Source organism: Parasteatoda tepidariorum, chromosome 9 (genome assembly GCF_982258835.1).
Source record: "Parasteatoda tepidariorum strain Cologne lab strain chromosome 9, Ptep-v5.0, whole genome shotgun sequence".
NCBI classification, from domain to species: Eukaryota; Metazoa; Arthropoda; class Arachnida; order Araneae; family Theridiidae; genus Parasteatoda; species Parasteatoda tepidariorum.
This window is the reverse complement of record NC_141763.1, coordinates 6,987,199-7,003,845: the sequence shown is the minus strand read 5'-3', so window position 1 is coordinate 7,003,845 and position 16,647 is coordinate 6,987,199. Positions and strand designations below refer to the sequence as shown.

At 29.8% G+C, this 16,647-nt stretch overlaps 1 protein-coding gene across 1 annotated transcript in view; it reads left to right on the top strand.

Moving 5' to 3' along the window:
• Nucleotides 1-5,013: 5,013 nt before the first annotated feature.
• Nucleotides 5,014-16,647, top strand: part of LOC107457119 (uncharacterized) — a 28,434-nt gene continuing 16,800 nt past the window's right edge. The window contains exons 1-4 of the mRNA XM_087150753.1: nt 5,014-5,308; nt 7,356-7,549; nt 9,647-9,778; nt 15,669-15,760. Of these exons, the coding sequence (XP_087006879.1) occupies nt 5,182-5,308; nt 7,356-7,549; nt 9,647-9,778; nt 15,669-15,760 (545 nt within the window). The 5' untranslated portion in view covers nt 5,014-5,181. The remainder of the gene's footprint in view (nt 5,309-7,355; nt 7,550-9,646; nt 9,779-15,668; nt 15,761-16,647) is intronic.

Below are 16,647 nucleotides of genomic sequence, written 5' to 3'. Positions count from 1 at the left end.
GAAAATTTAAGGAGTTACTCGTTTTTTTTTGTTTTTTTTATTAAATCCTGAAATGTGCCTCAAGAACGATTGCAAAATTCACTTTTTATTTATAGCATGTGAGCAGAATACCTTTTCTTCGTATGGACTGAAAAAAGCAAACAATGAATTAATCAGTGCTTAACCACATTGTGGAATATGCACAAGACAGAAAGACATAACAATTAAAAAAAAAGCGAAAATTTTTTAAATATTTTTATATAGTATTTAATTTAGCCTTAACGCTTGACTTTACATAATTATAATGAGCGAAACACATTTTCAGTTGTTCGTTATGATTAAACAGGGTCATGTTATGCACGAAAAAGATTTGCTAGATTTTTAAGAAACATATTATTTTACATAAAATGGTTTGATTAAAAAATATAACTAAATGTATTAATTTATATCAATTTATTTTAGAAGTTAAAACCCAATTTTTAAGCTGGAATAGTTTATCTACGCAAATATCTAATTTCAGAAAGAAATTTTCCATCCTTATAAGTTTTTTTTTTTTTAATATCTAAATTTAATTTGTTAAAATCAATTATATATTGTTTATCTAATCTCTTCTGCCTTGATCTTATTTTCTTAAAAAAAATAGTTTTATTTTTAAAATTCAGTGATTTTTTTACGGAAAAAAAAGGCAGTTATTGTTTAGAGAATATAACTATGATGAAGTTAAATTTATTCCTGTTTTGTTTTCTGCTCTAAATGAACTCTTAATTATCAAATCGTATACTGTTTATTAACTTTACTAAATGAATATAACAACAGTTATTAATTAGTTATTTGTAGAAAAAAATTATAACGAAATCATGTAAATATTAAAGAAGTTATCAAATACCTGAGTAAAATTTATATAAAATTTTTAAAAGCTTGTTTTATACATCTGAGAATGCATCCAAAGATTTTTTTATCGCTAAATAGTGTCAATTTGAATAAAAAAAATTTCAAAATTTCAGGAAATTGACTTGCATAACGAATAAAAGAAATTGAATAAATTTGCAATACATCGTAGTAAACTTGACATTTAGTGATAATCGATATACTTATATTTATTTCATTTAATGCCCAGACCAATCATATAAAAAATCATTATTATTGATAAAGGTTCAATTCTAAAAAAAGGACACATAAGTCATCTCTGCTAGAGTTAGCTAACTAGAAAAAAAATTCAAGTAAAGAAGAGTTAATCACTATATAGAATATATCATACAGTTATATTCAATATGAGTTTTACAATATTTCATTCATGTCAACAGGGTGCTCTACAAATGGGGATCTGAAATTTGCAAGTAAAACAAACACCATATTCTTAGAAGAATAAATAACTGGTGTTCATTTAGCATATGATACGAACATGCATGAGTAGTGCCTCTTAATGTAGTTTCTAGAGAGTTACGGGTGCGTGTGGAACACTTGAATAAAATGCTAGTTATTGAATTAACTGCTAAACGTCAGTCCTGAGATACAGTTGCAGATACATAAATTATAGTTTTGAAACAAATATTTATCACTCTAAACACAAACCAGCAGGAAAACTTCATGAAAAAAAACATTCTCACGTGCTTATGTAAAAACTGAGATATGCTTTTATCCTGACATTATATGTAATTAAATTAAATAAGTGGCAATGAATGATTTAAAAAAACAAACGTAACACATTATTAAAAAAAGAAGGAAAAAAAACCAAAGCATTTACGCATGATATTGATTACTTTTTTTTTCAAACCTCTTCTTAACGTACTTTATGAATATTCAACTAATCATCTAAATAATAATTTTCTAAGAAAAATTACGATCGCAACAGAATTACATAATTGGGTATAAAATATTATACAGCTAAATTTCCGAAAGCAAATATAGAAGGAAAAAAAAATCTATACACAGAAATCAATACAAGTATATGTACCTTTGTACTATGTTAGCACTTTGTTGTAAAATACCTTGATAAGTATGAATACTATTTAATTCGTTAGAATCCGGAAGAAAGAAAAAGAGAGTACATATAGTATATTTATTTGATTTGAATTAACTCGCATGAGTCTGAAAAAAAAATACGCTTGCAAACCTTTCTTGCAACGATTTTTAAAAATAATTATTAGGCGATTTCACCACTAATTTAAAAAACATATCATCAAAGAAAGCTCTTATTTTATTAAGCATTCAGTTAATTCCTTCTCCTCAGTTAAGTTCATTGACAGTTAGATTTTTATTGGATGTCATTGATACGTGACACCGATATGGTTGACACTGAGATATGATCACACACAAAAGTATCAAATTTAAATTAAATAACTGCCATTTTTGAAGAAGATAATTCAGTTGTTCTCTAATCCGGGCAGTTAATATATATTTTACGAATCCTTATAAGTAATGGAATAAAAAACGTGTGTAGGGATCAAATTAATATTTAGGAGAGAAAGAACGCACACGCTGCTGAACTTTGATCAAAAGCATGATATAACGAGGTTAATAAGAGATGAAGGATTAAAATCATCTGAAATTATTTTTATCGAGAACAAAGTTTTAAGGCGTTTGTGATAGAAAGCATATTTCAAAAAAATCAACAGGTATTTTTTGTCTCTTCCTGACTCAAAGAACATTTGGTTAGAAATTTTTTTTTCTCCAGATATATCAGATATTTCAATATACATATATCAGATATTTCAAAATACATATATCAGATATTTCAATATAACATATATCAGATATTTCTATATAACATACTAGAATAAGTTATTAGTAAAATAATAAAATCATAGGAACCCGAGTACTTAAGTTTTTTAATTTTAACACTGTAAAAAAAGTTCATGTTTATTTTATCATTTGGATATTTTCGCCATTACAAATATAATACTATTTGCTCGAATTTTATTCAGATGTTGACAAAAGACAACCTGATGAACCGTCAAATTTTCTAACAGTAATGTAGAAGAATCATTTTTCACTTAAAAAAAAAAAATAATAATGGTAAGAAGGGAAGCAGAAAATAAATCAGTTTATTGAATCAAATTATACAGGCAAGTTCATCATAATTCCAAATTCTGGACGTATCAGTTTTATAATAAAGCATTTACTCTGGTTTTTGGAGTGGTTAATAATGGTATAAATATTTTTCTTCCTTGCTTGAATAAAAATTTGAGAAAACAATCATATTTTGCATTATACGTGAAGGGAAACCACGAAAATATCTTTCAGATGGCTTGATTCCATTTAGAAGTTCAGTAATCGCAATGAATTTTTTTTTATAATGAATCATTTTTCAGCATCTTTGAGAGACTTCTTTGTGACTATAACGAGATGTTATTCAAATTTTTGTAGTTTTTAACCGAAAATCAAAGTAACTCGCTATTTTAGTATCGGAATAAAACCATATTTACGTTATAAAAATAATTATGTTTATAAAAATAATTAAGTTATAAATAAATTAAAGTTAAGTTAAAATAATTAAGTTAATTAATTATTTTAATTAATTAATTATAAATTAAGTTAAAATAATTAAGTTAATAAATAATTAAGTTGTAAAAATAATTAATTATAATCAAGATTAAATTGAAATTAAAATTATCAAATTTCGCGTTACACGCTATGAAAAACAGACAAAAATGCTTTTCAGATCGCGGTTATTGGTATATAAAATAAAATAATTTGCAATTTAAGTATCGGAGTAAAAATTATAGATAAAAATTTTTTCATTGTTATTATCCTTAATAGATAGGGTACCATCTTTCTGAACAGAACGAAAAGCTCTTCTTATTAACTCAACCCAGAAATCAAAGTGTGAGCTTTTTTATTTTGTGAATGTAATGGAACACCCTTATTATGCTTAATTCAATTCAGAGATCAAAGTAATTAACAATTTAAGTATCAGAATACAATCATATTCATGAAAGTTATAAGAATAATTTATTTTAATGAAGATTAAATTAAAGTAATCAAATTTGTGTTACATGCGAAGGAAAACCACGAAAAAGTCTTTTAAATTGCTTAATAGTAATAGGTTTCCAGCTTAATGTTGATTATCGCAATAAAATTATTTTTTAATAATCAATAATTTTTTTTTAATCATCTTTGATAAATAGTAAATGCTGTGAAATGCTCTAAATTTTTTTTGTACTTTTTTGAATTTTTGTAGGCCACCCAGATATCAAAGTTACTTGTAATTTAAATACAGGAATGAAATTATATTTTGAAAGACTTCTTGAATGAAAATAATTAGAATTTAGATTACGCACAAATGAAAACCATGAAAAAGTTTTAATAACTAACTAACTGAACGCTAACAGGCAATTATGAGACTCTATCTCAGCAATTATTAACATTTTCCAATTTATTGTTCTTCATGAAATTAAATGCTTTGGGCAGCTTAGATTGCTTATAAAACTGTTCTATTTTATTTTAATTATTTTATTTATTTTTTAGTTACTTTTATATTTTTTATATATTTTTAATAAGCACTTAAATTGTTTTTTTAATATTTATTTCAAGTATTTGAATTTCAGAACAATATAAAAATCAATTTTTTAAAATACATTAATTTTTTCATTTAAAATTTACAAATTATAAATCTTTAAAAAAAATTTGTTCAGATTTTTCTGGCACAGAGACAGAATGTTATTATTTATCATAACAATTTATGAAAATCAAATAAAAAAAATAGAGACCAGTGATGTGTCCAATGTTTCGTTCACCCTGACATCTGTTTGGTACAGTGATTGATCTTTCCATCTTTATGTCTTTGTTTGAGTATACGCAAGCAATGGAGAGGATATAAGCATCTATATTCATTGTCTACGAAGTACTTCGATTGGTTTAAATAAATTATCAAACTGAGCATGCGCGTTATTAAAATTCTGCCAAGCAAAAATGCTAAAAGCGCCATTCTAGTAAACCTGACAAAACGATTAAGCGATAACGATGAAAACGATGATGTAATCGACCAATCAAATGCCTCTATTTATTAAAAAAGCGGTCAGCCAAGCAACAGCCCTACGTGTAAGCGAATCAAATATAACGGGAACAGAGCTTTAAAATTTTCAAAAATAAACTTCTACTTCCTTTATTGTTTGTTGACATTCTGTGTTTCAAATGGTGGAGGGAATTGGATGATTTTTTTCGTGATTAATTTAAATTATTTTTTTCATTTAGAATACGAGGATGTCAAATATTCATTGTTTATCATGGAAACTGGTATCTCAGTTTATAAGTTGGGACTTTTGCAGGTATACATCTGAACAAGCTGAAGGTGAACAGTCTGAGAACGATGTGTTGACATATTTAAGAAGTAAGATTTACCTGTTCTGGTGAAATAATTATGTGTATGTGCTGTGATTTATCGAATACTCTATCTTAAATTTAGTATAATCAGTTTTGCTCCTATAAGTATGAACTGCTTTTTGAATAAAAAAAAAAACTTTATGATCAGAATATGTTAAAAAGAATGTTCGTTCACTGTAAAAGTAAAAAGATTTCCGTATCGTGATCTGTGACAGAATAACCACGAAATCTTGAAAACTTTTGGACTGAACCTAAATAGAAAGAAACCAACTTAAAATGTTCCTTTCTGTGATAATTTTTTTTTTTTAATTTCCACAAATATACATATCTTGCCTTGGGGAGATTTCCGTATCGTAATATGTGACAGAATAAGAGCCAAGTCTTGGCAACTTCTAGGCAGCGACCCGCGAGAAACTAAAAAAAGAAACATCACAGAAAGCAGGGGTCTGTTTAGAAGAAATTTGGGTAATTCACAAAATATCTTTTCTTAAAAACGGACCCTTCACAAAATATTTTAACTTAAAAACGGACCCTTCACAAAATATTTTAATTTAAAAACGGACCCTTCACAAAATGATTTTTCTTTTAATCGGACCCTTTACAAATTTGTTTATCTTCATTATTATTTTGTTAATCAAATAAACCCTTTCTAGGGCAGAAAACAAGAAAGATGGATGTAAACGAATTAAGTTTTGTCTTCGGCAGACGGTTATTCCATTGTTCGTACGAAATTAATATTCTGCGTTCAGCAGTATGGGCTAAATATCAAATACTTGTATGTTGCATCTCTAATTTAGAAGCAGCAATTGTTGTTTATTTTTTAAAATTAAATTTTTTTAATTATAATTTTACAGTGTTGAGCATAATCTTGTATGTCTTTGCAATTTAAAAACTCCTTGAAAAAAAATGTTTTTTGCAATAACGGACCCTATTTGCACAAATTCATAAAAGCGGACCCTGGTTGAAAGAATGTGAGTAATTTTTTCACAATTTCGCTAAAAACGGATCTTTCACAAAATGTCTGGACAGACCCCTGGAAAGGGACCAACTCGAAATGTATACGGGAAAGTGCAAGCTTGGAACTAGCAGCTTTTTCACACCTCAATGAAATAGATGTCCCTCAACAACAAATTGAAAGAAATGTTATATTCCACAAGAGCAAATTGTTTAGATAAGGCATTCTACATTCTAATTTCTCATAAATCTATCACTCCTTCTCTCCCCTTCTGCTGACCAGATGAGTGGTCCTCTCGCCATTCAAAGTTCAAGCCCCCGTCTTCTAGCTTCCACCATGTAAAAAGGGGCAACCACAAATGATTTGTAGCTTACAAATTATCGATTTGTTTTTGTGGGATATATATTTCATTGAGGGACAAAAAAGTTGCTTGCACTCTCCCTAACTCATAGCCACTCTCGGGCAAACATCTACATGTTTTTTTTTTTTTTTTTTGAATTTCAAGTTTAAAATCTATTTGTCACCTTGGCGATTGTAGTTGGTGTGACAGATCACGATATGGAAATATCCCCCTTGTCTATCTAAAAAATGTAAAACTGCACCCAAGGAGATTTCCTTATCCTGATCTGTGGCAGAATAAATGCCAAGTCTTGGAAAATTCCGGGGAGTGACCCTCGAGAAACTTAAAAAAAAAAACATCACAGAAAGCAATTCTTGGTGATTATAGTTGGCGAGATTATATTAGATTCTTAGAAAAAAAGAATAGGTATTTTAAGGTTGCACGATTTATCTTCTCCGCCGCCATGATTTTGGAAAATATTTGGATTTTCTCCACCGTAATACCTTTCGGTAAGACAATGGAATACACTGGAGATCACGATACGGAAATATCCCCGGATGACTCTCCACACTATTCCTCTCCCCGTTACCATGGTTTCAGCTGATCTTGTTTTTTCTCCATGCCAGTGTATTCCATTGTCTTACCGAATCCAAAGATTTTCGAAAATCATGATGGCAGAGAAGATAAATCGTGCAACCTTAAAATACCTATTCTTTTTTTTCTAAGAGTCTAATGCCTAATACTAAATTCCAATTTCAGACATGATTGTTGAAAGAACAGAGAGAGCGGCTTCTCAGGTATCCGAGCACGAAGTCATTGCAAAGTTCATTATGGAAGCAAAAACTATTCGGACCCTCTCGCGCATGTCTTGCCTTGAAAACTTAGCAGAAAGTATCAAAAAAATGTGCCCCGATCTTAATGATGTGTTGCAGATGTTATTGGCTCATTTAGAGGTAAGTTTCTTTTTTTTAATAAATAAGAGGTAAGTTTCTTTTTTTTAAATAAATTACAGATCATTTCATGTTATGATTATAAATGTAGGTGGGTTCAATATCTAGTCGGTATCCCATCCTATTGGTACCTATTTAAATGTGGGTATTTATGGGCTTAAACCCTATAAATTTTCTTCAATTAAATTATGTATTTAATTACACTATGTATTTAATAAATGTATTTAATTACACTTTCATTCTGTGAGCATGTTTTTTGTTGTTGTTGTTAGAATTTTTATTTTCAACTCAGCATCCCTGTAGCAGAATTTTTCGAGCTATCTGCGACTAATCTCTCTAGCACAAATATCTTTCTACAAGATACTTTTATTTATAACAAACATGTATGTTACTAATTGAAAGTAACAAATATGCTGTGTTTACAAAAAATACTATATAACTTTTTTAAATTGAATAAGTAATAATTTTTTATTTTAATATTATGAATGATATTCTCACATTTTGTTGGGAGAAAAACCCACAAATTATTTGTGAGCTTTACCAAATTATTAAATTTTGTAAAAAAAAATCATAATAAAAAAAGTAATTAAAAATCATGAAATCCATGGTTGTAATAGTTGAAAAAAAAGATTGATGGCTGTGAGTTATTATTTACAGGTACCTGATTATTTACATGGTATCTGCACACCTGGAAAGTCATGAAATGACGTGATTTTAACTATTTAAAAAAAAAGGAAAAAAATCATGGATTTAAGGTCATTGAAAAATCTAATTTTTAAAATGGATTCCCCCCCCCCTTCCCAATTTCATCCTGTTCCTAATATCTGAATTTGTAACAAAATCCCCACTCATAGTCATATTTTATTAAAATATAAAATGTTTTTGTCATGTTCTTTAAAAATTATGGTGTTCTTTCAAAAAATGAAAGAAAGAACATCATTTCTAGAGGGAATTATCTTTTGAACTTCTATGATTTCAGAATATTTTTTTAAAATTTTTTATTATGATTTTATCAATTTAAAATTCTAGTTGAAGCAAGCCATTCATTGGTGAATTTTTCTTATTCTGAAATGAGAACAGAAGAATTACTAGTAATTCTTTCCTTTGGGATTAACAGGAAAAGTATCTTTAGAATATAATTCTGCAGAAAAAAAGAAAGAAAAAATATTTTGCTTTTGTATTTTTTTCCAGCTATTTCATAGCTTCAACTCTTTCTTTACTCTATTTTTTAAATTTAAAATGAAATCTATAAATATGAGGATGCAAGGGTGCCTGCAGAATAATATAAAAGGGGGTGCAACCCTCAAACGAACTAACTCCCCCCCCCACCGCAAAAAATTTTGTTGTTTTTTTTTTCCAAATATTCTGTTATTTCATTTTGTTTTGTTATTACATATACTTTCATTCCTTAATTTTTTTTTGTCCGTTTTAATAGAGAAAATTCTTATGAATCCCTCGAATTCTTATGAATACATCGATTTAGTTTTTCAGGCCACGCCATTTTATCCAGTTGTAGAAATTACAATCAAAATTGGCCTAACTCTTCCAGCTTCTACATGCACTATTGAATGCACTTTTAGTACATTGCGACACATCAAAACATGGAATCGGTCTACAATGTCTCACGATAGATTGAGTAGTTTGTGCATGCTCAGTGTGCATAAGAAAAGAATCAAAGATGACTCAGAATTCATTGAAAAAGTTATACACACACTTGGACAGCTAACAAGACGATTACAATTCTTGTTTGACTAAACAGTTTTTTAATTGTTATGTATCAATAATTACTTAATTATTTGCTTTTGAATAAAAATATTTTTGATAAAATTTTTTTATAACAAGATTGTTTTTCTGTATCTCTTTAATTGTTTTTAAAAAAAGCCAGGGGGGTGCAAGTGCACCCCCTTGCACCCTGCTGCCGGCGCCCTTGTGAGGATGCAGAGTATAGCAGTTTTGGTTACCTATCATTTCAATGAATGTTATTTTAAATTTATTGTTGTATTTTTGTCAGGGGAAATTAGTAACTTCATTACGTCATTAATTTGAAAATGTAGCAGATACCTAACAAGAGATGTAATAATTTATTTTCTTTATATTTAGTGTTTTCTTGAAGCTCTGGAGAGTAATGAAAATAGTGAAAACAGAGAAATGCTAGAATCTAGAATGTCTCTGGCTATCTATGAATTTTCTTCAAAAGCTTGTAAAATTCTACCTGATCCACTTTTGCTCAAGGTAAGTCTTTTTTTACAAAATTCTTGATGCTCCCATTAAAACATTTTGATGGTTTCAGTGCGATTCATGATGGTCCAACATCATTTGATGATCACCATTATCCAACATTTTCCATTATGTGTTCATGAGTTTTGATATGCCATCAAACTTCCATCATTCCATATTCAATGATCGAAAATGCCTCTTACTATCAGGGGTCTGTCTGGGGTAAATTTACTACCGTTTAGCAGTACCTTCACAAATTTAACTTTATGAAAAACAAAATACTTTTAAAAAACAAGTTCTCATGCAAATCCCATTCTTGCTGCAATCTATGAAGAAGAGGAGCTTTTTTGCCAGATCTCTTTTACGAAAAGGTATCACATGTTTGGTCAGATACTGGAATATGGTAAACCTACTGGGTCGCTCACGCCATATCAAAGCGAACTTTTTTATTAGCTGAGTTTTTTAAATTGAAACAATGTGCGTCTCCCTTTGTAAACTTTACAAAATTCGAACATTATTCTAAACATTTGAACATTATATTAAACACTATTGTAAATTTATTCTAACAGACCTTTATTTTTTATGAACCACTTTTTTCTCTGTGAAACTTTTTCTGTATGACCTAGTCGAAAATGTTCTCTTAATGAAAATAATTTTTTGTGCTATTACTGTTAAATGTATGTTTTTATTAAATTCAAGTTGAAATTCAACTATGGACAATGATTTTTATGGAATTTTAAAATTGGATGCAATTTTAAGCCCACAAGCAAAATTATATTTTTTATATGGGGAAAAATATACAGAAATTTACTTGTCATAAATGATTTTTATTTGAAGTGACGATTTTTGAAAATATTTTCATACAGTATTTTGGTGTTGATTTTTTAATGTAATTTTTAATTTTCACAAATTATGTCAAAATTTTTATGAAATAGGCATTTCTCAAACGAACCCAGATTATACTATGATGGTTTACCACTAAGAGAAGTATGATTCTCATGAACCAACAGTCCATGATGGTTCCAACTATACATTTCCACGATGGCATAATGGCAATTCTTGTTGATTCTCAGGAATATACAATCAAAAATATTTGTGTTTTTACGTTGGGCCATCATAAATCAGACTGAATTCCTACATTGAGGCGATGGTGGTTCATAATCGTTCCACCATTTGATGGAATCTATGATGGAAATTTCTGGTGATTCAACATAAATAAACCATCAGAACAAGTTGCTATTCTTGTGTTGGACCATCATAAATCAGTCCCAATTCCTACATTACGGTCGTGGTTACCGTAAAAAAATCTAAGGGTTTATGAAGGAATTATTAATGGTATATTGATCCATCAATGGAAAACCATCAAAAATTTTGACTTTGGTATTATAAAAATGGTACTTGTCAGTTAAGTTGGTGACAGTTTTTTTTTTAAAAATTGTTGTCTATATACGTCCTGTAACCTTGTTAAGAATGAATTAATATGACAATGTATCTTCAAACAATATTGATATTTAAAAAAAAAAAAAAAATGCAATATTTTTCCACTATAGTTTATTTATGTTACTTTTTACATTGATCAATATTTTTGACACCCAAGTAAAATGTATCATTTTGCAATAATATTGAATTCAGTATTGTTGATTTGCATCCTATTATTCACAATATTATATTTCTGATACGTTATGTCTAGGACTGGGCGATATAAGAAATTTTATATTGTGATGCATCATCAGTTTTGCATCACGATATAGCGATGTATCGCGATATAGTATTTTTGAATTTCATTTACTTGTAAGGCACAGAAAGTCGGATTTCTATCAAAACTTCATACTCAGATTGATTTAAATCAATTTATGAATTTGAAGATATACATGTTTTGCTAAAGAAAGATACTAGTGTTATGTTTTCTGAAAGTGATCACGCAAATAACAAAAGATTTCTTAGCTTAAAAATAAATAATAAAAAAAATAATAAAATTGAAATTTATCAATATATTTACCTAACAATATAGAAAGAAAATTTTAAAAAAGCGCTTTTAAAACAACACTATTTTTCGCTCGTCGTCTTTTGTCTGCGGCTTAAATTAGATTTCTGATGCATTGCCTGACACGAAAATTGCTGTATCGACATGCTGATATATGCGTTAAATCGATATGTCGCAATACATCGATTTATAGCCCATTCCTAGTTGTGACTTTAATGATGGTGATATGATCGTGTTGTTATCGTAAATAATCGCCATTTTTAATGCATGTGTGTGTATCAAACATGTAGTATCAGTAGCCAGTGGCCTCTGTAAACCAGAATCTAGCATTGTTTGACTATAGTAGTTATTAGTATACTATAACTTTTTTTTATTTTATGAACAAAAAGTAGGGTTGCCACTCCACAATGAAAATCGTCTATAATAACAGGGAAAAGGCAAGGAATTTTTAGTTTTTCCTTACAAAGTTGGAAAATGAAGGGAATTTTGCTTTTGATTTTTGTCTTTTAAAAAATGGTGACTAGAAAAGGGATCAGGGTGGTAAAAAAGGGATCTGTTTAGAAGATACGGACCCTTCAGAAAATATCTTTCCATAAAAACGAACCCTTCACGAAATATTTTAACTCGAAAGTGGACCCTTCACAAAATAATTTATCTTTTAATCAAATACTTCACAAATTTGTTTATCTTCGTTATTGTTTTGTGACTCGAATAAATCTTTCCCAGGAAGGAGGGAAAGACAGACAGTTGTAAATGAACTAAGTTTTGTCTTCGGCAGACGCTTCTTCCTTGATTCGTCCAAAATTAATATTCTGCGTTCAGCAGTATAGGCCAGTGGTCGGCAAACTTATTAGCCAAAAAGCCAAATATGAAAATTACAACAATTTTTAAAAAAATTGGGAGCTAAATCTGCTTGTTTAGTAAACTTTTATTACACTATTACACTAAATAAGTAGTACACTAAATAAAGCTATATTTCATACTTAATAAATATTTATTAATGCGAACAATGTGCTTGCATCTCTTTGGAAAGTTTGAGTAAGTCAGGTTTGTATGTTGTTGTTTTTAATTTTAGGCATAATTCCAAGTTCTAATCAATAAGACGACTCCTCAGTTTACTCTTGATAATGCTCATGCTTGAAAAAGATTGTTCGCATATATATGTAGAACCGAAAAGGGAAAGAAGAGCAAACGCGAGCTTTTTCAGCTGATCGTAAGAGTCAGGAATACTATTCCAAGCGTTGAAAATGATCATGTCTTCCTTCTCCAGGTCATTCTAAGCATGCCACTTGTGTTGTGAACTAAGATCAAAATTTTTCTTCTCCAATATTTCCAATTCAACACAAAGACGTTCGAATTTAGAGCGCCATATCTCCTTCTTTGTTAAATCCAGGAATTGTATTTCAAAGCTACCAATGTCAATTTCAAAAGGAGAAAATTTCAACTCGGTTATCGTAGCATTAAGAGGATTTTTGACAAATGCTAAAGTTGCTCAGCTGTTTTTAAATTCCTGAAACCTGCTGAGAAATGCTTCCCTCATATTTAAAATTATTGTATTAAAATGGTGTTTATCAATAGAGGAATTATTTTCTTGGCGATACTTCAGCAGGCTCGGAAAGTGAAACAATGTTTCCCTCTCAAAATCCTGAGCAAAAATGGATAATTTGTTTCCGAATGTTATTACTTCTTCTAACATCGAAAAAATTAAATTTCCTTTCCCTTGTAGTTTACGATTAAGCTGATTTAGATGAGACGTAACGTCCACCATGAAATAGAAGTTTTGGATCCACTGATCGTCTGTTAGTTCTGGATAGTGAGCTCCCTTTTCAAGGAGAAATGCTTTAATTTCCGGAAAAAGAGACGCGAAACGTTTTAAAACGTTCCCTCTTGATAACCAACGTGCCTTGTTATGAAGCAGAAGATCACTCTCCATTTCAAATAAAAATTCTTTGAATTGGCGATGATTAAGAGCTTTAGCTAAAATGGGGGTATTAGCTAAATGGTAATCGGAAATCACTAATTCCATAACTTTACAAATTTCATCCGGAAATGTTTGCTCACAAAGCGCTTCTTGGTGAATGATACAATGGTAAACAAGTATCTCGTGATTAATTTTTCCTTTCAAAATAGCAAAAACCCTTTTCTTACGCCGGTCATACTTTTGGTCTCATCTGTTGAAATCGACACAATTTTATCGAGGGGAATATGATGTTTATCCATACATTCAATTACAGCATTTGCGATATCTTCTCCACGCGTTTGACCTTTGAGTGGCAATAATCCTAAAAGTTCTTCTTTAGGGCCTGAATGAGACATAAATCATACAAAAAGTGAAACTTGCGCTGTATCATTTATGTCACAAGACTCGTCGACTGCTATTGATAAAGCCGAAACCAATTTCATATCTTCGATATGCTGGGTGGTTATATTCGAACACATTTTAATTGTTCTATCTTTAATGGTTTTGGCAGACAATGGTACCTCTTTAATTCTTTTCAGAATATCTGCTTTGTTCTTGAAATCCCGAAATAACTCTTCGGATTAATTTATCAAAATAAGATGTAATTTTTTCTTAACAAGTTTTTTTTTAAATGAAAATATTATTGCGCCTTCCGTGGATATTTGAGCCAGAGCCGCACTTAAGGAGTCAAAGAGCCACATGCGGCTCTGGAGCCGCACTTTGCCGACCACTGGTATAGGCTAAATACCAAATATTTGTATTTTGCATCTCGAATATAGTAGCTGCAATTGCTGTTTATTTTTTAAAATTAAATTTTTTTAATTATGATTTTACAGTATTGTTGTATGTTTTTACAATTTAAGAACTCCTTGAAAAAGTTTTCTGCAATAACAGGACCCTATTGGAACAAATTCACAAAAGCAGGACCCTGGCTGAAAGATGTGACTTAACGTTTATATTATATTCACAAATTTACGAGTAATTTTTTCACAATTTTACAAAAACGGACCTTTTACAAAATGTCTGGACAGACCTATGATTTACTATAACATTATTTAAGTATGCTCAGCTGTTTTTTCAGCAATTAAAACTAATAAATTATAGTTAGCCCAATATAGCTGAGTCAAGAGCACAGTAATTATTGTGTTTCCTCTTAATATATTGCGTATAATATGTAAAAGGAAAATACAAGGGATTTTTTTTCCAGACTTGAGTGGCAATTCGAAAAAAAAAAATCCTAAAATTACTATCCTAAATTTACTATTTTTTTTTGACAATGGCAGATGTGTCAATTAATGCTGGAATATATAGTTAGTCCAGGGGTGTGTCCAGACATTTTGTGAAAGGTCCGTTTTTGTAAAATTGTGAAAAAATTACTCATAATTTGTGAGTACAAAATAATCTGTCCGCTTTTGTGAATTTGTGCAAATAGGGTCCGTTATTGCAAAAAAACTTCTTCAAGGAGTTTTTAAATTGTAAAGACATACAAAATTATGGTCAACACTGTAAAATTATAATTAAAAAAATTAAACTTTAAAAAATAAATAGCAATTGCAGCTACTGAATTAGCGATGCAACATATAAATATTTGGTATTTAGTCTATACTGCTGAACGCAGAATATTCATTTCAGACGAATAAAGCGTCTGCCGAAGACAAAATTTAGCTCGTTTACATCTGTCTTTCTTTCTCCCATTCCCTGGGAAGGGATTGTTCGATTAACGAAACAATAATGAAGATAGAAAAATTTGTGAAGGGTCCGATTAAAAGATAAAATTATTTTGTGAAGGGTTCGTTTTTAAGTTAAATATTTTGGGAAAGGGTCTGTTTTTATGAAAAGATATTTTGTGAAGGATCCGTAAACGGACCCAAATTTCTTCAAAACAGACCCCTGAAGTCTTAGCATGAATAATGATTTCCTTGGTAATTGGAACTTTTTAATTCAGAAGCTATTTTTTTCAGATTCTTAAAGACTGGCAACTTAAAAAAAGCAAAGGATTGTATCCAAAGGATCCAGTTTTATATAGAAAAGTGTTGACGTGCCTCCAGGAAGAGTGAGTAATCATTTATGAGTTCATATTCTAACTTAACTCAGTGGCGCGACAGCCCATAGAGCATAGCTGCCAAATGTCCAAAATTTTTCGGATTTGTTCCTAATTTTTAAATCAAATCTGAAAATCTGATATTTTTATTAAAAAAATCCGAATTTTCTTAAAATTGCAGTATTTTTGCTTTTAAACCAATCCTTTGTTCTGAGCGCCGCAATCGCGCTTCCTGTGATTATTGTGTAGAAGTAATTTTTAGTAGCTTTATATTTTAAAATACTATACCGATAACTGTTGCTGATCATTTTACTAAATTGAATCTAAAACAACTATTATTATTTTTTTAAAAAATGTTTTGTAGTATTTAAACATTTGCATCAGAAATATTTGTTTGAGATGTAGTTTAATGTTTACCTGTGTTTTATAATTTTGAGAAGAATAATTATATATTAATAGTTAATGGTTGTTTTTTTAACTATTATATTGGCATTCCTAAATATAAAATATTAGTATTATAAATTTCCTGCAAAAGATAGTGATTATAGTTTTATGTTGCTAATTTACATATGGTATTTAAATATGTTTCTCTTAATGTTATTATTTAATAGTTAAACCTTTGTCTTACTCTCGTAATTCAGGCTTATAATTTTGTCGCATATAGTGTTCCTAATTTTTAATTCCTATGGTTGGCAACTATGCATAGAGGGCCAAGGCCTACTGGGCGAACCACCTAACCGGAATTAGGTGGTCAGGTGAATGCGAAACCCCCAATGCTTAGTTCCCAAGCATGCTTGGTACTCATTTATCGACTCACTGAAGGGGTGAGAGGCTAAGTCAACCTTGCCTGGCCCGAGGATCGAACCCAGGATCCGTGACACGGGATCGTGAAGAACTAC